Below are 23,616 nucleotides of genomic sequence, written 5' to 3'. Positions count from 1 at the left end.
AAAACTTTAGTTGAATTGTCTTTAAAGGATTCACATAGTTTAGTTTTTTTTTGAGAATACGGCTTTCGCCAACAAACGAAATTCAAAACTCCACCCACGCATGCGCACATCGAATAGTGAATCACGAGAAAGAGAGGTTAGAATTCTCGCGACGCACAGGATCTGCCGCACAACAAAGGATGTTGCTCCACCACTGGGGCTTGTGATTACGCACCACAACCGGAGCACCGAGGTCAGTGATCACCCCACCCCACGCCCTATTCTATTGTTTTTTTTTTCGAATGACTTATGGTTTCATTGGATTGGGCTCTATCTAAAGAAAATATTAATATACCCAGAGTGACTTTTATCTTTTTGTGATTTCGGAGAAATTCGTTCTGATTCCCGAGAAATGATTTTTATGATCGAAAGTATATTGCTCATAAATTATTTATGGAAAGAGTCGTTAGAATTTTATCAATCTTTCTAATAAAGGGAATTTTCTAGTTCTTTTTCAGATTAAAAAAATGCTTTCTACAGGTTTAGTAAATAATAAGATCATTGTAAAATATTCGGGAAGCAAGTCAGCAACAAACACAGAAAAATGGAATCGTTAAAAATTGAATACTGTCCCTATTCCATTCTTCTAAAAATTTCTAAAAGATTCCAATAGAACTTCATGCGAGGGAATGATTTTCCCATTAATTTTCTCATCTACAGTTTCACAATTAATTCTCTTTTCCCTTTGCAGGTGAAACATCCAAACCACCCTGAACTCACTGCTGATAAGTCCCTTAAAACCTTAAGGAAAAGGAGAAAGTCCAAGCCAGTCCACAAAAATGAAGAAATACTATCAAGCAGCTCTAGCCCTGACGGCAGCACTCAGTCTTATCGCCCTTCTCTTCTACCGACATGAGTACAACAAGCTCAGATTCGTCCTCCAAGTGTTCAACTACTTCGGCACACCCTCGCAGAACCCAGCTAACGAAAGTTGTTCAATCTCTACAAGTAAATTCCGCTCGGACTTCTCTGAGCCCTCAGCAACGTGGCAGAGACTATCAGACGATCTCCACGTTTTCTCAGCCTACCACATCGACGAGGAAGTCCGAGCTATTGCATTCGGCAGCACTGATTACCTGAAGAACAACGTGCTCACCTGTGCCATCTCTACGAATGCAGAGAATCCCCGGAGAATTGTGGGAAATTTCGCGTACGAAATCACGTCTGAGAACGACTCCATCGACGTTGCCTACGTCAACGGACGTAAATTCTACGGTCTCGTTCTCTTATGCAATGGGGCAAACGTCTCGAAGCATGAGAAAATCACTGGAGTTCAGTTTTCCGGGGGTGAGAAATCAAAAGCGATCATAAAAGTCAGACGGATCGCCGAGACAGGGAATAAAAACGATTCAGTAATCTGTGTTGCGCCCCCCAATTTGAACAATGACGAGCCCCTGGGGAAGAGGATGGACATGATATCGTTCATAGCATTCCACAGGAACATTGGACTGGATAATTTTATCGTTTATGACTTTGGAATTCCCGACGTTTTTAATGTAGCGATGAAGTCCCTGTCTGGAGTTTTGAACATGAATTTCACGTACTCAACAGTTGCCTGGAATTTTCCTTACGAGGGGGTGGATTACAAGGTAATCAGGCACCTTGTCGAGTCTGACTGCCTGTACAGGACCTTTGGAAGGGCGAAACTGGCTGTGACCCTGACGTGGAACGAATACATCAATTTGAAGTACCATTGGACGTTGTCGAATGTCATTTCCGATTTCAATAAGGCAGCGGGGGGTTCCATGTCTGGGGACCCCTTCGGGGTTGAAACATTTGTATTTTGTGTCGACGGATCATCTGGAGACTCCCTGAATTTTTCTACTCCAATGATATTGTCGACGACCAAGAGACTCAGGGGGCAGGCTAATAAGGAGGATAGACACATTTATGAGCTTGAGGACAAGGGCAAGGTATTCAGGAAGAGAAACTTTCGGAGGAAGTTGGATGATTTGGTCGAGGTTTATAAGTACGAGGGATGCGGTGGAGATCAGGAAGTAGTAGAGAACCAGGTGCTGAGGTTTGCTGAGAATACTCCAGGTTCAACGGTCTTTCAGTATTATATCACTGGGGGGTTGTTCAGTGATTGAGATTATAGAGCATTGTATGCTTTAGAGATTTTTGTATCGAATAAAGTTTTTTTTGTTTTTAAATAATTATGAGCTTTTGGGATTGTTCATGCCCTTAAAATGCGCCAAATATTGGAAATGCTTTTTGTCGTTAACCAAATTCTATCTTTTTATTGTTTTACCGATGGAAACGTGAGCTTAATTACAATACGAATATTTTGATAGGTAGCAAATGTGAAAGATCAGTTTCTACTTAAGGCGTTGCATAAGAGCTGAATTTTTGAGACCAGCCTCCTCGATCGTCTTGTCCTCTTCAATAAGTTCCTTAGTTGGATAAGCAGTTAGAAGACTAAAATCCTGAATTGCGTAGTGCGGTCTCATAGTTGTAATGTACCTCCTGATGTCGCCGACTGTGTGAGTCAAGTTAAATTGCTCACGAATGTTCTGACCATCTGCTAGTCTTATTTGAATCGTTGTTGTGGGACTATTTGTGTCGAGATTCAGTTGACTACGAGCTTGGGACTCATTGGCTGCCTGATCTGCTGGATCTACTGGCACTGTCATCCCTACGGTGGCTGGTGATGGGCTAGAAACAATTTTTTTTATTCATTCAGTATTTCATTAAACTTCGTGACAATATTTCGAAGGATATCGTGATGATCATTCTATTTTTGCTGCCGAAAATAATCCGTAACTACAGCAAAAGTCGAGACACTCAAAACAAAATGCAACCGTTGTGATAATTATTTTCCATTCCCTGGGTAATAATCGACAGTAAACGCGTCACCTGACGTGTGTAAAAATCAAAAATTTTGATGATCTGGTTCATCGCCATAATATTGTAGTGAATTAAAAGTTATTACCTTCCCAACTTGTGTCCCTTGCCAGCAAAAGCCTTGACTTTGGGTTTCGGTGGGACATATTCCTCATGACGATGATCCTCCATAGCTAATCGTACCTCAACCCCCTGCACTTCCTCACGTATCTCAGGGGGTATTTCACCCCTCTTAATTGCATCCAAAAATTCGCGATTCTGGGGGTCAGTGTATGATCGTATTTCATGATCATTTATAGTGAAACCATCGCGCCACAGTTTCAGAGTTATCATGCCGGCGTTTCTGGACTGATTAGATGGTGATGCAGGAATTACTAATAATGCAAAAAAAAGAGTGAGATAACAATTACAAAAATCACATTGAATAGTTTTTTGACGATTAATTCTCGTGAATGTTGAAATAATTCGTGTTCGTAATTACCTTCAGTGTCATTACTAGTCTGTCCTAATTTATACCCAGTTCCACTGAACGTATTGGGTCTCTGCTGATGTGAACAGTGGCTCTGGGGCCTCTCCTCCTCAGGCACCGATTGGTCCTGGCAAGTCTTGAACATATCGCTGATGATGTCCGTCTTTTTCTTGTTGGGTCCCAAGATTTGCTGTCCACTGGTTGCAGAGCCCCCAGCGTAGAACGCCTGTCCCTCCTCGTCAGAGCTACTTTCCTGATTCTGGAGGGAGCTCAAGGTAGCAATGCGCGACGTTGATTTGGGCTTGGATTTAGGCTTCTGTTGAGAAGGATCCATAGTCGTTGATTCGGTCACTTCTGGTTGGGATATTTCTTCCGGAGAGGATCGCTCAGCTGCCACGTCCACGGGAATTATTTCTGAGGGTCCTTCTGGGGCACCTGACTCTCCGTACTCGTAGAAATTACCGAGAGCAACCTTCAACGTTTACGAATTGTAAGCAAATGAACTATTCGATATATTTAAAAGATTTCGAGTATTGAACAGATTAAAAGAAATCAATTAATAAGGTTTCGATGTTTTGGAGTGACTTTTTTATAATGAAAATGTGAAAGTGAAAAGTCACTGTTACATTGAGAAAATCCACATGAAATAATCATTACTAAGTGTTTTTTTAAATTAACGGTTGGATATCCAGAAAGCCTCACAAGGAATTTTCAATTTTTATAAATATAATTATTAACTTCTTTTCACAGGGGCATTTTTCATTTAAAAATATTTGAAAAATACAATTACATATTCTCTGATAGAATATAAAAATGCAAATCATTATAAAAATAAAATGGAAGATGATTGAACCCGCATTTTTAAGGAATACATTCAATTAAAAATGGATATTTCGAAAATGATGCTTTGAGTGATTTTTCTACATATTTAATCAAATTTACGATTTCATATTCACGAGAAAATCATGAAAATTCCACGGTTGAGATAAGCTCACCTGGTCAGATTCTCACTAAAATGATAAACAAACTATTCAAAAAAATTAAACTATTTACCACAAACATTGAAATTTTCCAATTTTATAATGCAAAAATGGCTTGGCAGACCACTTGAAACGGAGAAGACCCACGAAAATAGAGAAAATCAACCGAAAATCCACACAACAAAACCCTACTAAACAATTAAACATAAAAAAGCAGTTGAAATCGATGGATAATAAACTGATAGCTCTGGTTGTCTTTAAATATGCTGTCTCACCTCTAACTGCCAAGCTGACGAGGCGAGATAGAATTCGGCTCTTTCTCGTTCAACCCCGGTTATATCCATGAATTGTGATATAACATCATCCATGGTTATTAATTTATGAATTTAAAACAGAGGAATTTAATATGATTATCACCTTGTGTTGCTCCGGGACGTCTTCGTGAACGGAAACAAAATAATCAACTGAATAGTGCGAGTGGACGTTTTTTCGATGTCATAACCTGATAGGACAGTTCGAAGAAGTTTACAAAATCGTTTCATTGGCAAGTTTGCCTTTTCGGATACTAAAATCCCTAGGGGAATCGATGACGTCAAAAAATAAATCCGGGAGAAATTGAATTTCGTTGTGTAAAGTTAGTTTGTCGATCAATTTTGTGATTGAGGATATCGATGTATTATTTATAATTTGGTATAGACCAAATCAAATAATAATATCTAAACAATCCTTGCAAATCATCATATTTCTCAATTAAATTGCTTGAGAAAACATTAGAAAACCAGTAAATATTCATAGAGTCCTCAAATTACATGTGATAACACTATTATTAAATTAAAATTGTCTTTTGTTTTTTAAAATTATTATTGCTTATTTTCATTGTAAAATCTGCAAATCTTACAGATGTTCAAATGATTTTTATGGTTAACAATATTAATCAACACAAGATACCTGAGAATTATAGTTTTTCTGTTTAATTAATTTTAAGGAAATATGTTCTTCATTAAAATGATTAAATTTAAGAACAAAAATTTATGTTCTGATTTTTGCAAATTCTTCTGTAGTTACGCTGTGTACTGTGTGTTTTGCATGTGGCAAACAGAGGTCGCCACTTATAGAAACCCTGTGGCGAGCAAATTCCCCAGTTCAGGAAGAGAGTCAGAGAGGTCAGTGACTGACAGAGACAGAGAGCAGATTATTCCCTCACGTTTTTGTTTCATTCTTCATAAATATGAGGATTGAAACGTGTTATTTCTGTTCCTCCAGGATATATCCGGGACACGGAATCCAATTCGTCAGGAACGATTGCAAGGTAAAGTGTGATGAACCAAATTGGATGTTTTTTAGTCGGTTGTTTATAAGCACACGTGTTTGGTTGACAGCACTTTTAGGTTAGGATTGTTCATAATGTTCTATTTCAATTCACTCGACAATTTTATTACAGTAAAACATAATATATTGTATTCGAATATTCTTAGCCCGAATTTCAATTCTTTTGTTTGGTTTTCATGATGAAAAGGGAATAAACATTAAAAGAAAAGCACTTGGAAAATTTGAGTCCAGTAAATGTTATTGAATTTTCTCGCAGAACATTTGGCCTTAAATGTTTCAATAGAAACTGTCATAAGCTAATAACAAGTTCTATAACGATAGTTTTGTTGTCTAAAAATACAACAAAATTATCTCAGTTTTTCTATTAGGGGCGGGTGGGGTAAAACAAACATTTTATTATTTAAACTGGTATCCTAGGAATGAACACTAGTCAATGACTGTTTCGGACTACAGAACACCTATACAAAGGCAAAAATATGTTGTTGCAGGTGATTTAATTACCGTCACAGTAAATAAATAATGCACGGCTTCAAAACACCGACTGTTTACTAATAAAATAAATTTAGTAAAAAAAATGGAGTTGAAGCATAACCTAAAAAGAACTTTAATACACTACTTGAAGATGTGTTCCATCGTTGTCGAGTTCGTTACATATTTGTTTAAAAATCTACTAAATGTTAAATATCTACATCTATTTACATTCGTTCGACATCTACAAAATTAAAAAACTTGACAATGAAACCCTCTTTTAACTCACCTATACTTTGTCTTGAAAAGACAAATGGCAGTGTACGAATTTTCTCATTGGACTGAACTATATTAAAGAAATATTTCTCTGCTTTCCTTTCCAGATATTCAAATTCTGCAGATCAAAGTGTCATGCAGCGTTCAAGAAGAAGAAGAACCCAAGAAAGACCAAATGGACAAAAGCATACAGAAAAACCGTCGGCAAAGAATTGGCAGTGGATCCCGCTTTCGAGTTCGAGAAACGTAGAAATATTCCAGTTAAATACAACCGAGAGTTGTGGAGCAAGACGGTAGAGGCCATGAAGAAGGTCGAGGGCATAAGGCAGAAGCGATCCAACACTCATATCATGCAGAGATTGAGGAAGGGTCGTGTGCTGGAGCAGGAGAAGGACGTCAAGGAGGTGGAGAGAAATCTTTCTCTCATCAGATCACCAGCTGCTGGCTTGAAGGAGAGGAAGAAGATGGAGGAGGCAGCCCAGGATGACGAGAAGATGGAGGAGTCCGATGAGGAAATGGAGGCGGAGGAAATTGCCATTGAGAATTAATTTATTCGATCTTGATACTATAACGATTCACCATCAATAGATAATTCTCATATTATTGTTGTCTGTGGGTTTAGCGATTGGATCGGTGGAATCCCGGATGCTCTGAGTTTTTTTTGTAAATAAACGACTGTTCAATTTTTAAATTCATCTTCATTATTAGTAGGAACACGATGTTTTTGCACTGATACACCTTCTAGACAAAAAGGGACGAAATAGTCCGTCATATCGTACATAATTGCAGAGTATGTTGATTAAACATATAACAAACGAAGAAATGGTCTCGTATTGAATAAACTATAGTTATTTTTACTAATAAATTAGTAGTACACGTCTGAATGATTATTTAACACATGATTTCATTCAATTATTTCTAACGTATTGTTCATCTATTTTCATTGACTTAAGATTTAATTTCAATCCATTGTTTCAAATTCTCAGCTTAATTGACTGAATTATTATCATTATTTTTATTGTTTCTTTTCTGTACAAATTCTTATGGGTCTATCTCGACCCTTAATCGTTCAATGAACATTACCCCCAGTAATTTTGGTTGTTCAATTGCTCGAACCGTTCAAAAACTGCTCAACGAACTTTAGAACTTCTTTTATTCGTCACAAACACTAGTTGAGAAGATATGCGATTAGGATATAATAGAAAAATCGTAGTTTTTCACACAATAAACCTTGAACCATTGTCCGGCGAACATTCATTGTTGTTGCCTCCCACTCTGCATACGATATAAAAAAGTATCTCTCCTGTGTTGAATTAGTTCATACACTAGATGTGCTCTGATAATATTCCTCGATTACCAAATTTTTAAATAGAAATCTTTTGAATATCATTTCAATAATTTCATTGTTACTGTGGCATGGCGTTGGCAACAGTAATTGAATAATGTTTATTATTTTGATAGAAAAGATTGATGTCAACAGGTGCTTTTGCACCATTTAATAACTTTCTGGGTTAATTGATTTTTGATCACTGACTGCGTGTTTTTTAGATGTTTTGGGATAGTTGTCTTCGTCGGTATTTAATCAGCTGTCATTAAACGTTAATTATCGATTTTTGAGTTTGCCACGAGGACTTTCTAACCTCTGGCCACTCACGAACATGAGATACTGAATTTTGTTAGAATAAGTAGACAGTCGTTGGATTTGTACAGATTGTATTAGATTTATCCATTATGTCAGCAGTATTAGGAATTTGTTTAGTGGTTTTTGTACTTGTGCTGGTGATTTTGATTGCGAAACAGTTGTTGTGGAGGCGTCAATTGAGGAGTGTGGAGGGAAAACATGTTGTGGTAAATATAATTTGTTTCACTATTTGTAATATATTTTAAATTAAGTCCATTTGAAATTCGAATTTATTGGATTCCTTTCTTTCATTTCATTTTTTATGGAACGTTTCAATAGGATTAGTTGGAAATTAATAAAAAGTTCCATAGAAACTCCATAGAAATATTTTTAAAGAGTTCACTATTTTTTTTAAAGAAAGTATTGGATTATGGATAGGGATTGTCTCAATAATAAAAAAAACGATTTAACTATTAACTTTAATTCTTTATTATCGTACGCAGAAGGTACATCTTTCTCGTATGATGCCTCCAGATCAACTGACTCTCAGTGACCAAAGATTTGAGACTCTAGACCCATTTGACAAAAGGCCCTTGTTCATTAATTCCTTTCTGTTTCTGCTCTGGTTCTATTTATTAAAACCATTATAAACATTTCGGTACTGTTTGGAGAAAAACTATAAAAACTATAGCATACTGAGATGGACTGAAAAACAGTTATAGACAAATAATTCATTTTGGTCCACACGTATCAAGCACTTCCAATAGGAAGAATCGCTCATTAATTAGGCCCACTCAATGAAAAATATTTAACTAATTGTAGATCACTGGAGGCTCCAGTGGAATAGGAAGATCCATAGCCCTTCTAGCAGCAAAACATGGTGCTCATGTGACATTAATCGCTCGAAACACAAAGAAACTTGAGGCAACGAGGAATGAACTCGTCGAGGTTTCCAAAAATCGAGAAATTCAGAAACATGAAATTCTGTCATTGGATATAACTGTGGGCTACAATGCCGTCGAAAAGGCCTTGAGCGATGTAGAGAGAACAATGGGGCCTATTTATATGCTTGTGAATTGCGCGGGTACTGCCATTCCTGGTAAACTAGAGGACACAACTCCCGACAACTTGAAGTGGATGATGGATCTCAATTTCATGGGAACTTTCTATTGTATTAAAAGCGTTGTACCAAAGATGAAGAGCGCCAGGGAGGGAATCATTGTCCTAACTTCGTCACAAGCAGCATTACTTGGTAAATATATTGTTGGTATTTACGATTTGTTAATAATATCTGGTGAGAAAAAAAATGACAGAAACAATGTCCATAAAATTATGAAGGGGGGAATTTTATAAACTATATCATGTATCACACAATTACTTACATCATCAAAAGGGTCACAAGCTTCATCTGGATCTATACTGAGAGAAAAAAATTCCCTTATTAATTGAATTCATTTTCAGGAATTTTTGGATACAGTGGTTACTGCAGCACGAAATTCGCCCTCCGAGGTCTTGCAGAGAGTCTAGCGATGGAATTGAAACCCTACAATATTTTTGTTACCCTGTCAATGCCTCCTGACACTGACACTCCTGGTTTCGCGGTCGAGGAATTAACAAAACCTGTTGAGACGAAATTAATCTCAGGATCTTCGGGGGCAGTCAGTCCCGATACAGTAGCTAGTCAACTTTTTGAGGATGCTTTGTCTGGGAAATTCTTCTCTACAAGTGGAATCGACGGATTTATGCTGACTATGTTGTGCAGTGGAATGTCTCCAGTCTCATCATTCACACAATTGGTTCTCGAAGCACTGCTCATGGGCCCCTTCAGGCTCGTCGGCGCATGCTATTTGGCCTCTTTTGACAAGATTATCAAGGATTACATGAAACGTCGAGATCAAAATAAAAAATCTGAATGATTAGCAAATAAATAGAAAACAAGATGCATGTACTTGATGCTTTTTGTTATTTTTCGTCAATCTTAAATTCAGAATAAAATACCAATGAAGGCATTTGAACGATGACTGTACTCGTGAGAACTTGTGACGGAATTCGTTAAAAATAAATATAAATATGTCGTACCCATCCGCACGTATTTCTATCAGTGTTTATCAATAATCACTTAATGTATCTGCAACTTCACACATTGTCTTCATGTTATTGTTTATATGAATAAATCTCACTGATTGCAAATAATTTAGTATAGTACGATTAAAATATCAGTACAAAACGTAAATGGCAAATCATTTACTGATCTTTCGGTCAGGCACGCACGATTTCGCAAATATTGACATTAATGGTATCACAATGACTTCTCACATGTATATTCAACTAATCTTTCTCTTCTGAGTGTGTAACGACTATTTATCTGAAAATGCTGACATCGACAGAATCAACCGAATTCTTCAGATACACGTTAAATCACACTACATTCACTTCTTTTAAAATTGCAAACATAAATCGATATAAAATGAGCCAAGCGTGAGAAACAACACGTATAGACAGATTACATGGGTCATATACTTTATGAGAAGTGGGTTTTTCTTCAAAATTACTGTGAAATTAGGCGACTCCAGGCCTTAGTCAGATAAGTCATTGCAGGACCACGAAAATGTTTTACCAATGTATCGTTTTGGTTGTTCTCATCACGGGTGAGTTCACTATTGAGAATGTATCAATGTTACACTTATTATAATATTGAACACTCATCGAAATATCAATTTGATTTATTATTCCTAATTTAGGGAATTGTTGGAATTTTTCCCATTGAAATTTTACCCAATCAAAATGTATCTATTATCCATGTGCTTTTATCCATATAAATCCACATGGTCTTCAACTAATTTTTTTGTATAAGATTGCGAAATTTATGAAACTCCTCATCAAATCCGACAACGCTATGCATTCGAACAAAACCATGAACAAAACCAATCAATTCATATGAGCCCTATTCTCCATATCATTTTTCAGTGATGGAAATTGAAACACAGTGCAGCCCTGAGGGAACTTGCTCCTGCATTGATGTCGAAACAGCCGTGATAATGAGAAATAGATGTGATTGCTCACGACGTTGTGCCGTCAAGACACCTGAGCTATCGACCACACCTCCCCCATTACAACGAAGTGAGTTCCCATTACGAATAACTCCTCCATACGATGATCATGTTCAAATGTTGATGGTAAAATTCAATGCGACATTTATTGCCTCACCTCCTCCCGTAGGTGTTATCTATTCCTGAGAAAATCTGAAAAACCCTAAAAATTATGTCAAAATATCAATTGTAAGTGAGAATTTAATACACAATTCATACGTTTATTTGTTAATTTTGTTAAGACAATGGGTTATTTCGATCAGAAAGTTTTCTAAATCATAATTGAAAGCATTATTTATAACGATAATTACAATCTTTTTCCTATCCCTTCTGCAAATAGTGCCCTTTCTTTAAATTTACGTGAAAATTCTTTCTTCATATATCGCATATCAAATTATTATGGTATGTAAATTGTAACAAATTGATCATAGTTATCCTCACGAGAAACCCAATGTTATTAAAAATCTCTAGTCTATACCAGATGATGTCTATCCACTCCATAGAATTACATTCTCGTAAGCCCCTCCTTTGAGCTCTTGAGCTGTGTAAATATTGTACATATTGACTGTTTCTTTAAATAAAAATATGGAAAAAAAATAAGTGTAACATACCGTCAACCTGGAGGATATTGGTTCGACTCCCGTCTGCTCATATTAAATTTTCTTCGATAACTGATGTCCTTGAAATTATTAAATCTTCTTCGGTAGCTCATCATGTCTTCATAATCTTCCGGCTGTTGGGGTGAAACTCGACGTTTACTTCGAGTCTGAATACAGGCATTCCCAGAGGGAACACCCAGTTGCCAAATGCCGATTTTTCTGAAAGTCTTATTGATCTTCCACAATCAGTGTTGATGAAGTAAAGTCGAGAACGCGAATGATGAACTATTTCCAAATTAAATCATCGATATCTTATTAAAAATACGCTACGATGCATCATATCGTAAAAAAATTTTTGCCCAAAACTGCCATCTGTCAGGCACTAAGACAGTTCGAACGGAAGCCATTGGTGCAAAATATCAATTAGATTGTGAATTGTGATCGGTGATTTATGTTCCAGAACCACCGGATGCCCCCATTGACCTCAGGGTAACCGATGTCACGTCAACAAGTGTAGATCTGTCATTCACGCCGGGTTTTGATGGCAATAGTCCAATTCAGTGCTACACCGTTCAATATACTGCCTTGGGATGCATTGACTTTCCGACCAGCGTATACAAGACCAGAAGATTTGTGCTAGACCATTCGAATGTCATACACCTCGACGGCCTCGAGCCAAACGTCGAATACATATTCCAGGTATTCGCCACAAATGGTATAGGCAGTAGTGATTCAAGTCCTAGTTTGAGGGAGAAGACTGACGATGTACCACCACAAAAATCACCACACGGCATTTCGGTTGACAATTCACGCCGAAAGAAATTGCTTCTCGGATGGCAGCCACCACTTGTGGAGTCCTGTGCTGGCCAACCCCTTGGATACAATATCACGTGGTGGAAAACATGGGAATCGGTGGATGAGGTTGGTGAGAGGCAGTATGCATGGATTGTAGGAAAGAATAGGACTGAGTTTCTGATAAAGAGACTGAGCTACGCTACAGAGTATAATATTGCTGTAGCAGCGTGCAACGACATGGGTTGTGGGCCATTCAGCGTTGATGTCATTGCTACTACTAAGAGACGAGGTAGGTGCACAGATAAATCATACTTGTGAAAGTTTAGAGATAAACTGAAGGGGTGGGTTAGTGTGGGAATCCCCGTGCAAGCATATGCAGCATCTATGTCATCACTACAGCCAGTAAAATTTGTTTGAGAAACGTAGCAACATTTAAAAGTGTGGGCATTATCGAAACTGCTGGATAACTTTATAATAAATGAAAAACTATTTAGGCAGTACCTGGAGACTTCTGGGTATTGGATAATTTTGGAGATTTCTGTAGGAGATATTTATCCCTGTAAATTCTAATTCTGCCTATTATTGTGCATTGTAAAATCCAATAATCAATCATGTGCATGATATTCTGTATATTATTGTCCAGCGAAAAGGAAGAGATGCGACACTGAAACATGTGACAGTCAACAACTCACTGTAACCCAGAGGATTTCCACTGCCGACTGTAATCTCTCTAGTAGTGATGACAGCGGGGCAGGAACAGAATCGAAGACCGACACTCCACTACAGCAGCTAAGTAAGTTTTCCTTATTCGGATCTGATTCGTGGGAAAAAATCTTAAAAACAAGACAAATGTGATCTGCAACTTTATGATCTTCGGGGAACTTCCCCCTCCGGTAAATCAGCGATGTATGGGCTACATGTGTAACGATAGGAGTTGTGAAACATGAAGTAATAAAGGGAATCACAACAAAAATGAAAATAGCTTCAAGACAAAAAAATTATTTCTTCTATCATATCTAAGACAGACCAAGGCGGATATCACAAAAACAAGATGGGTTAAGCGTATGACAACTTAAACTTGGTGTATGTAGACAAAAACGGCCTATTATCTATATCAATTTAATAATTTACGTAATGGCCATTCATTAGTTGATGCATAACTGCATTACCGTGTCACTCCATGAATATTATTTGATAGTTGATGGCATCAATTCCTATTAATTTCAGAGCGACCGAAGATCACTACTCTAAATTCAGAAATCGTAATACATCTCGGGAGTCCACTGAAGATCAACTGTACGTTAAGTGATGATGATGAAGGGGCGTCATTATACTGGTTACAGAATAATCAGACTATGAATGGGACAAGTCTTCGTGTACATTTCAAAGAGTACACGAACCATACCCATTTAGTGTCTGAGTTGTTTATCCCGAACAGTCTTAGAGATGATGCAGGAACTTATCGGTGCATTGCTTCGACTGCCTACGGACAGACTGACTCTATGTTCAATGTTAAAATACAAGGTAAATATGTAGATTAAGTGGCCTCATGTGACCATTCAGTGGCTCAAGTGAATTCAGTCATGTACTAGTTAATTCCAAAAAACTGGCATCTCCCAATGCGCCCAAACTCACGACGAACGGCCGGATAATGATTCCATACTAATAAAACTTCATTGATAAAAACCCGAGAGTAATAATAAAATGGTCTGACTTCTCGTCTGGAAATCTCAGGAACCACTGAATGATTGAGAAACGACAATACCTCACATTCCGATGTATACTAGTTATTCATTGCTATTTCAGAATGTCCTGGTGTTCCCACCGATTTTATGGCAACATGGGCCACATCAACATCAATAGGACTATTTTGGAAGCAGCCTTTCGATGGCCACAGTCCAATCACAAATTACACCATTGCGCACACGGCCAAAGAGTGCAGTGTGCCCGGTATCTGGGAGAACTTCAGGACTGAAACGAAGGTCGTTACAATACCGAATTCAAATGATTCACCAATGAGTTATGCTATTGACAATCTTCAGCCAAATGTTAACTACGATATCACGATATTTGCAACAAATTCGTTGGGGAATAGTAATGTTAGTTATGTTATGGAGACGACTCAAGATGATCGACCCAACACGCCACCACACGATGTTCAGGTCTTTGTCGTAGGCCGTGGAGAGTTACACTTGAAATGGCAGCCACCATCTAGGTATTCCTGTGTTGGAAAATTCCTGGGATATACTGCTACCTGGTTTGAACTCTCATCATCTGGAACTGATCATGAAAATTCCGCTAAGATTGAGAGGGATGCCACGGATTTCACTTTGTCACAATTGAAAGACGACACACGATATAATATTTCTCTTTCTGTCTTCAATCACGTTGGTCATGGACCTGCTACTTCTGTCATTGAAACTACTTGGAGAATAGGTGAGTAGAGTCAAAATGACATAAGGTAATAAAATCGCACGTTCAGGTGTATACTTGTCATTCATTGCTATTTCAGAACGTCCTGGTGTCCCCATGAATTTTATGCAAACACAGAGCACCTCCACATCAATAGAAGTAGCTTGGAAGCAGCCTTTCGATGGCCACAGTCCAATCACATACTACACCATCGTGTACACGTCCAAAAAGTGCAGAGTGACCGGTACCTGGAAGGATTTCAGGTCTCAAAGGAAGTCCGTTACAATACCGAATTCAAATAATTCACTTATGATGTATACTATTGAGAATCTTCAGTCGAATGTTATTTATGATCTCGAGATATTTGCAACGAATTCTTTAGGGAATAGTAATGTTAATTATCTTGAGGGAACGACTCAAGATGATCGACCCAACACGCCACCACGCAATGTTCAGGTTTCGGCCGTAGGCCGTGGACAGTTACGCTTGGAATGGCAGCCGCCATCTAAGGAAGCCTGTGTTGGAGATTTCGTGGCATATACTGCTACCTGGTTTGAACTCTCGTCATCTGTAACTGATCATGGGAATTCCACTAAGATTGGGAAGGATGCCATGGATTTCACTTTGTCAAAATTGAAAGACGACACACGATATAATATTTCTCTTTCAGTCTGCAACAACATTGGTGATGGACCTGCAACTTCTGTCATTGGAACTACTTGGAGAATAGGTGAGTAGAGTCAAAATGACATAAGGTAATAAAATCGCACGTTCAGGTGTATACTTGTTATTCATTGCTATTTCAGAACGTCCTGGTGTCCCCATGAATTTTATGCAAACACAGAGCACCTCCACATCAATAGAAGTAGCTTGGAAGCAGCCTTTCGATGGCCACAGTCCAATCACATACTACACCATCGTGTACACGTCCAAAAAGTGCAGAGTGACCGGTACCTGGAAGGATTTCAGGTCTCAAAGGAAGTCCGTTACAATACCGAATTCAAATAATTCACTTATGATGTATACTGTTGAGAATCTTCAGTCGAATGTTATTTATGATCTCGAGATATTTGCAACGAATTCTTTAGGGAATAGTAATGTTAATTATCTTGAGGGAACGACTCAAGATGATCGACCCAACACGCCACCACGCAATGTTCAGGTTTCGGCCGTAGGCCGTGGACAGTTACGCTTGGAATGGCAGCCGCCATCTAAGGAAGCCTGTGTTGGAGATTTCGTGGCATATACTGCTACCTGGTTTGAACTCTCGTCATCTGTAACTGATCATGGGAATTCCACTAAGATTGGGAAGGATGCCATGGATTTCACTTTGTCAAAATTGAAAGACGACACACGATATAATATTTCTCTTTCAGTCTGCAACAACATTGGTGATGGACCTGCAACTTCTGTCATTGGAACTACTTGGAGAATAGGTGAGTAGAGTCAAAATGACATAAGGTGATGGACGCAAAAGATTATTCACGCTGCAATTCTGCCAATCAACGGTTGTTGTTCTATTTTCTTTAATTTCCTAAATTAATGAATTCTAGGTGTTTTTACATTTATTCAAATTTTTTACCTAACATCTGTTTTACTTGGATCTCTATTCATCTGAGGGCAGTCTTCATCACTCGAGTCGGGCAATGGGTTGAGAATTTTTCAGTTATAAGCGAGCAACAAGACGATCAATTTTTCATGAAGCGATACTACGATTGAAAAGAAAGCGATAGATGAAAAAATCGACAGCTAAATGTCTTATTTGCTTGAGGGTTATGCAAAAGCAATAGCAGAAAATGGGGAAGATTTCAGGCAAAGTTATTCTGAGCGTAAATTGATTTTTCAGATCCTCCTGACGCCCCAACCGATCTTACAATAACGCACATCACCGCAACAGCAGCTAATCTGTCATTCACGCCGCCTTTAGTTGGCCATATTCCGATTGACAACTACACCATTCAATATGTCACGTCCGGGTGTGACACCTCGAGGAAGACCGAATCGAAGAGGAAAACATTTGTTCTAAAAAATTCAAATTTGATCCATCTTGACGAGCTCAAACCAAATGCTGAATATATATTCAGTATATTCGCCACGAATTCGGTAGGTAGCAGCAGTTTCAGTCGTTCTGTAAGGAAGAAGACTAACGCTGTGGCACCGGAATATCCACCGAGAAATATTAGCGTTGAATCTACGGTCCGTGGGGCGCTGTACATAAGATGGGAACCACCATTTCCGGAATCCTGTGCTGGCTATCATGACGGATATAATATTATGCGGTCAGAACTCTCAACATCGACCTCCCAAGTCATTCAGACAAAGAATATCACGGTTGAAGGAAAGGATACGAGGTATTACACCGTATCATCATTGAACGACGGCACGCGATATAACATTTCTGTAGCGGCGCGCAATGACATTGGTATCGGACCGTATAGCCGCGGTATTATCGGGACTACTCAGAATGGAGGTGAGTTCAGTAAAGTCAATATGGAGTTTTCACTACGAGTATGTATCTATATTGTCTCACATTGGGATGATGAGGATTAACTAGCACAATCATGTAGGATCCAATATCTTGGGCCTCACACACGAGCAGTAGCCGAAGGAATTCAAAGAATCAACTTCCGTTATTTTGAATAAAAACGCACTATTTTCTTTGATACGAATACAACTGCGTTATCCTGTTTCTTCATGAATATTATTTGCGAATACTTGCGATTAATTCCGATTAATTTTAGAGCGACCGAAGATCACTACTCCAAATTCAGAAATCGTAATACATCTCGGGAGTCCACTGAAGATCAACTGTACGTTAAATGGTGATGATGAAGGGGCGACATTATACTGGTTACACAATAATCAGACTATGAATGGGACCAGTCTTCGTGTGCAGTCCAAAGAGTACCCGAATCGTACCCATTTAATGTCTGAGTTGTCTATCCCGAAAAGTCGTAGAGATCATGCAGGAACTTATCGGTGCATTGCTTCGAATGCCTACGGACAGAGTCACTCTATGTTCAATGTTAAAATACAAGGTAAATATGTAAATTAAGTAGCCTCATGTGACCATTCAATGGCTCAAATGAATTCAGTCATGCACTTTTTAATCCCAAAAAACTGGCGTCTCCCAATGCGCCCAAATTCACGACGAACGGCTGGGTAGCCATTCCATACTAATAAAACTTCATTGATAAAAATCCGAGAGGAATAATAAAATTGCTTAACTTCTCGTCTGCGAATCTCAGAAACCACTGAATGATTGAGAAGCGACAATATCTCACGTTCAGGTGTATACTTGTTATTCATTGCTATTTCAGAACGTCCTGGTGTCCCCACAAATTTTATGCAAACACAGAGCACCTCCACATCAATAGAAGTATCTTGGAAGCAGCCGTTTGATGGCCATAGTCCAATCACAAGTTACACCATTTCGTACACGTCCAAAAAGTGCAGCGTGTCTGGTACCTGGAAGAACTTCAGGTCTCAAAAGAAGTCCGTTATAATACCGAATTCAAATGATTCACTTATGATTTATACTATTAAGCATCTTCAGTCCAATGTTATTTATGATCTCAAGATATTTGCAACGAATTCTTTGGGGAATAGTAATGTTAATCATCTTGAGGCAACGACTCAAGATGATCGACCCAACACGCCACCACGCGATGTTCATGTTTGGGCCGTAGGCCGTGGAGCGTTGCGCTTGAAATGGCAGCCACCATTTAAGGAATCCTGTATTGGAGATTTCGTGGCATATAATGCTACCTGGTTGGAACTTCCGTACTCTGAATCTAATTATAAAAATTCCGCTAGGATTGAAAACAATGCCACGGATTTCATTTTGTCGAAATTGAAAGACGACACACGATATAATATTTCTCTTTCAGTTTTCAACAACATTGGTCATGGGCCCCCTATTTTTGTCATCGGAAATACTTCGAAACCAGGTGAGTAGAGTAAAAATGTCATAAGGTGATGGACACAATAGATTATTCGCGCTCATATTTTGTGTCTCGACGGGTACTACTTTTTTCCCCTCAATTCCTCACAAGACGAAGAGCGCTCCGCGGTGTAATACTAGCGATTACCTCTCCTCGAAATCTGTCGTTGGTATAGGCTCCACCAATGACTAGGTTGACCGTTCAGAGATATTCTAGGTTCCCCTAAGATACGAGAATGCGAAATGAGAGCTCTACAATGAAAACTGTGTCACTGTTGTGTAGCAAATTGGCTCATTGAAAAACAGGCGCTGTAATTTATGAAATGGAGGAACAGTAGAAAATAGTTCAAAGGTCAATGCATAAACCATTGGACCAGAACATAGACCCTCAGCATTCAATCGACCAAATTAAATAAACATCGTCACGCAAATTTCTACTATCTTTGATCTATTTGTTCTGAAAACCCTTCATAACGGCAGCGGGGAGTCATACATTTAGTTGATGCTACATCTGTTTTTCAGCTCAAGTTCCTGCAACGTCAAAAGTCGATAGTAACAATTCATCTCCGCCGAATCAACCAGACAGTCATATTCCCTCACATTGTGAGCCGAAATTCACAAAACCGGACCGTAAGAATTCCAATTTATATGCCAGATTTTGCAAAGTTTCTAATTATTCTGACCCTAAATGCATTTTATTCCATTTCCAGCAAAGCCCCCGTTTACAAAACCTCTCACAAATTTTCCTGTAGGCCGGGTCGGGGGTAGTGTTTCTGCTGACTGCATTGTGGACCTCACTAAGATAGACATTTGTTCCATTAAAGAGATCGCATGGTATAGGTGGGAAAACCATGTACGGCGACAGATAACTGAAGTAAGAGAATATTAATTTACTTCCATTTCAAAATAATTTATTTTTAATCCCATTTTTTTCTCCATTGATTCTAAATTAGTAATGCCAACAATAGCTCGTTATTGATTTCAACAGTTGTGATTACAGGGGATAAGAACCTAACACATTCAATTTTATCAGTATCAATTACTCATCTTGTGATTTCAAATTGTTTTAGTTCTACCCTTTCCGGCAGCATCGTCATCCCCCATCATAACGGCACGCAGCTGTGTAAAACGGAATGTTTGGCTTTTCCCTCTTTATACTCCCAACGATACGTTTCGCGACTTTGGTGTCGGAATGGGTTAATTGTTGATCCCTCTTATTTTCCTCTTTCAATTTTCTTCTTATCTCGTTTTCAGGGATATGGCAATAGTGGCAACCGAATCGAGTTGAGGTATGAGGTGGTAGACAATACTAAATATCGACGTATAGTGATTGCAAATCTGGCACTGTCAGATGCAGGAATGTATTCCTGTATCGTATCTACTGCGAATAACACGTATGCTGTGGGCAATATCACGCTATATGTGAAAGGTAAAAGTTCATACCTATTGATTATTATGTTTAAACTAAATGAAAACTGAACTATTCGGTGATGAACCTATTCCGGGTCGAGCGATTACAAATCAGATTTCATTAATTCGAACACTGGAATGATGAGGTTTTTTTAAAGTCATTATGTGGTGATTATTTGTAATAATCCCAGGGGGTGATATGCTTATTATAATCGAAATTGTTGGCCAACGTAAAAAAGAAAAGTAGATTATTTCGAAAAAGAGTTGCAAGTTAACGTATGATCCAAAGGAGACGGTCGAATTGGGTGGAATAAAGAGACCGATAACAAAAAATGTGGAACTGCTTTTTTAATAAAGGATAAATTTCGTCATTTAAATAATAAATTTTAATTATAATATATTTTTTATTAGTTTATACCTTAAACTTTCGTCAGCTTCCACGCAAAAAATCTTGTCCATTTTAGAGTCTAGAGAGATGTTTTGACTTCATATTCAGTAATTAATTCATATTAGAAAATTCTTTTATCGCATTGAAGGATTGTTGACACCTCTTTACTAGATATATGCATGCAGAGCACTTGGTGTTTTCTAGTTTGTTAAAATTTTGTTGAATAAAATAATCGATTTGAAAGAAATAGAGGGATCGACTTGCATGAGGGTAAACAGAATCCCACTCAAAGCAAAATACCGAGTTACTTCTCCCTACATGTGACTCAATTCCCACAGCCTGACTTGATTCAGAATGTTTTCTGTTGAGTTGTTGTTCGTCTCCTGTGAAGCTGTGATGAAAGATAATTATTCGTTATTATTGTTTTTTCAGACAGACAAGAACATCTATATATATACCTGAACAAGGCAGATAAAGGGTTAACTTGTGGCATACATACTGGCAAATCACCTGGCCGCAAAATAGATACCATCCGATGGTTCACATATAATAAGTATGGAGCGTCGGTAAACATCACGACCATTGCTGTAAGAACATATCTGTTTATACTTTTACAGTACGCTCATGAGGGAGGAGTAAATGCATCACAAACAATCAATAATGGAATGAAAATTGAAACACTTTACGATTAGAATGATCTATTGGGCACCAAGGGAGGAACACTGGACATTCTAGCTTGCCTGTTGATCACTTTGTTACTTGTTCAATAGATTATTCTGTCAAACGCAGCCATTTTTTCCTTTTCTTTCTTTCTCCTGCAGTTGTCAGGAATAAATTAAACTAGTACTGGTAGCGACACGAACAGGCTGATATATCCTGAACAGGAGGAAAGGGAACACTTCACGCCCGTGGGTGGAAAGTGTCCACTTTTCTCCTGCTCTGGATACAGCAAAATAACAACTTTCCTCTGCAGACTTGTTGAAAAATAAATTTCCTAATCGGTAATAATTTTATTTTCCAGGATGTTCGGGTCAAACAAGTCAATGAATATCAGGAACGATTGATCATTAACCAGTTCTATCATAATGATGCACGGCAATATTGCTGTCTTATAATAGCCCAAGGTGAAGATCAAGGTATTCGTAACCAAGTTTGTGAAGAAGTAGAGGCAACTGGACCGATACAAAACCGTAAACATTGATTTTATCTACCATTACAATTAAAACCGAAAACGAATGAAGTAGAGAGGTCATTACTTTCGTAATGCGTCTTTACATTTGCATTTTCTTTTTATCAGGTCCCAACACTCGGCCTGCTTTTATCATAGCAGGGAACCAACCTCAACCCCGAAAGGAAGGCCAATCATTGGAACTAGTTTGTGGTGTCAATCTCAAGATGATCAATGTGAAGAGAATAACCGGCATACAATGGTACAAGTGGATCAATAGCACCTCGGCATACACACAGATCGAGAATACTCCAGTAAGATATAAGTATTGTAGTCGTACAGATGTAGATGTGCAGCACTGACAGAAACCAATTTTCCTTTCCGGCGGGCAATAACATAAAGCGAGGAAAATCTGACTGCGCTTACGCCGGAGTGGAAAATGATGTTCTGACCACGGGATGTAAAATAAAGGATCTCTACCCGTGAGGTGATCCATCTCTGCACATGGATGGGGCTCCTTTATTTTCACTCCCTACCTGTCAGAAAAATACGCCTTGTCAACCAACACATGGCTGGTGATTTTCAATTGATCCTGGGTTGGAGTTAATATCTGTTATCTTCTCTCGAGACACATTTGAAAATGTCACTAGTTCAGGATTGTAGTTTTTATGGCTTGTTGTTATCATCTGTTCATTGATTTTATTCAAAATTTACAGTTATTCATAGAACTAAGAATCATTTGCAAGAATCACTTCTATTGCATGTTATTTGAAGTAGATTATTATTGAACGGATCATTTTTTACGGCCAATCAAGATGAATATTATTCGACGGGAAATTTTGAAATTCTAGTGAAACAGCATTCAGTTGAAAAAAAATCCTGTTTCGCCAGTTTCCTTCTTAGTATACAGCCTGAAAAGGTTCGATAAAATTTACGTGGTCTTTCCATAATTCGCATTCGTGAATGATGGTCTGATAAAAAGTAAGCAGTACTCCGCAAATGAGCCACAATCAAGTACGCAATTTTTACAGAGAGTTCGGTACTTTCAGCTAGACCCTCTTTATATTTATCGCACTTTTGTTCTCACAGATGAGTTATGGAAGTTTTATGTAATTTGTAAAATTTTATTTTTCAGGATTGCACAGCTGTCGATCGTCTGGATCTTGACCCCTATCGTGAACACAAAAGTACGTTGATCTTTAGGAGCCTGAACATCCTGGATAGTGGTCATTACAAATGTGACATTATGATGCACGACCATACAGATCATAGCGTAGGGTATGACATAAAAGTTGAAAAAGGGCGAAGCAGGTATCGCCAATGATGTATCTTGCGATTTTTTCGTCATGGCGCATACAACCGGAAGCGAAATCACGCGATGCAATTTTAATCTCTTCCCCCCGCCCCTTCTCGCCTTTATGTTATGATGGACTATTAAGTAATAGCACATCAGAAAACTGACGAACTTAATGATAAAAAAAATAGTTCATCACTAGGCCGAAAAGACTTTTTTGTCACTAGGGCGTAAGAAACTTTGCTGGTAATTGTAAGTTTGTAGTCCGAGGCAAATCCAAGGACTTCTGGCTCACAGTAATATGTGGTAGTACTCCAAATATGTAATTTCATTGGAATAATATATAGACCTCTTGTTGTTATTATGTTCATGAAAAATAAATTAATGGAAATTTCTTACATGTGAGTGTGTTCACAAATTATTGATATTAAACCACTGGAAAATTCTCATAGTCTTAAGGGCGCGTATGGACAACTGAATATGTTTTAGAAT

General features: G+C 38.2%; 5 protein-coding genes across 8 annotated transcripts; 4 read left to right on the top strand and 1 right to left on the bottom strand.

Annotated features, from left to right (window-relative positions):
- Nucleotides 1–117: 117 nt before the first annotated feature.
- Nucleotides 118–2,196, top strand: LOC135165570 (uncharacterized). Its single transcript, XM_064126982.1, has 2 exons — nt 118–232; nt 731–2,196. Exon 2 carries the CDS (start codon nt 819–821, stop codon nt 2,127–2,129), a length of 1,311 nt encoding a protein of 436 aa, XP_063983052.1. The 5' UTR covers nt 118–232; nt 731–818; the 3' UTR covers nt 2,130–2,196.
- A 54-nt stretch (nt 2,197–2,250) lies between these two features.
- LOC135165571 (NSFL1 cofactor p47) lies at nt 2,251–4,886 on the bottom strand. Of its 3 annotated transcripts, XM_064126984.1 has the most exons (5): nt 4,608–4,826; nt 4,406–4,523; nt 3,365–3,824; nt 2,972–3,257; nt 2,251–2,694 (listed from the first exon to the last, which is right to left on the bottom strand). In XM_064126984.1, exons 2-5 carry the CDS (start codon nt 4,412–4,414, stop codon nt 2,358–2,360), a joined length of 1,092 nt encoding a protein of 363 aa, XP_063983054.1. In that variant the 5' UTR covers nt 4,415–4,523; nt 4,608–4,826; the 3' UTR covers nt 2,251–2,357. The 3 variants fall into 3 exon arrangements, with proteins under 3 accessions (XP_063983054.1, XP_063983056.1, XP_063983053.1); XM_064126986.1 differs by lacking the exon at nt 4,406–4,523 and having other exon boundaries at nt 4,750–4,886; XM_064126983.1 differs by lacking the exon at nt 4,406–4,523 and having other exon boundaries at nt 4,608–4,852.
- Nucleotides 4,887–5,481: 595 nt separating this feature from the next.
- On the top strand, nt 5,482–7,096 carry LOC135165573 (probable ribosome biogenesis protein RLP24). 2 transcript variants are annotated; one of them, XM_064126988.1, is made up of 2 exons: nt 5,482–5,641; nt 6,513–7,096. In XM_064126988.1, exons 1-2 carry the CDS (start codon nt 5,561–5,563, stop codon nt 6,951–6,953), a joined length of 522 nt encoding a protein of 173 aa, XP_063983058.1. In that variant the 5' UTR covers nt 5,482–5,560; the 3' UTR covers nt 6,954–7,096. The 2 variants fall into 2 exon arrangements, with proteins under 2 accessions (XP_063983058.1, XP_063983059.1); XM_064126989.1 differs by lacking the exon at nt 5,482–5,641 and adding an exon at nt 5,898–6,149.
- A 150-nt stretch (nt 7,097–7,246) lies between these two features.
- LOC135165572 (3-ketodihydrosphingosine reductase) lies at nt 7,247–10,110 on the top strand. The gene is made up of 3 exons (XM_064126987.1): nt 7,247–8,253; nt 8,849–9,278; nt 9,488–10,110. Exons 1-3 carry the CDS (start codon nt 8,137–8,139, stop codon nt 9,940–9,942), a joined length of 1,002 nt encoding a protein of 333 aa, XP_063983057.1. The 5' UTR covers nt 7,247–8,136; the 3' UTR covers nt 9,943–10,110.
- Nucleotides 10,111–10,534: 424 nt separating this feature from the next.
- Nucleotides 10,535–23,524, top strand: LOC135165569 (protein sidekick-2-like). The gene is made up of 18 exons (XM_064126981.1): nt 10,535–10,674; nt 10,994–11,146; nt 12,175–12,798; nt 13,153–13,302; nt 13,737–14,033; nt 14,316–14,945; nt 15,022–15,651; nt 15,728–16,357; nt 16,768–17,391; nt 17,663–17,959; nt 18,242–18,871; nt 19,387–19,494; nt 19,575–19,738; nt 20,119–20,293; nt 21,095–21,249; nt 21,684–21,852; nt 21,960–22,144; nt 22,966–23,524. The coding sequence occupies exons 1-18, from the start codon at nt 10,635–10,637 to the stop codon at nt 23,152–23,154; spliced, it is 5,850 nt and encodes a 1,949-aa protein (XP_063983051.1). The 5' UTR covers nt 10,535–10,634; the 3' UTR covers nt 23,155–23,524.
- Nucleotides 23,525–23,616: the final 92 nt, after the last annotated feature.

The sequence above is a fragment of the Diachasmimorpha longicaudata genome, chromosome 8, assembly GCF_034640455.1.
Source record: "Diachasmimorpha longicaudata isolate KC_UGA_2023 chromosome 8, iyDiaLong2, whole genome shotgun sequence".
NCBI lineage: Eukaryota > Metazoa > Arthropoda > Insecta > Hymenoptera > Braconidae > Diachasmimorpha > Diachasmimorpha longicaudata.
This window is presented reverse-complemented; position numbering and strand designations above follow the sequence as displayed.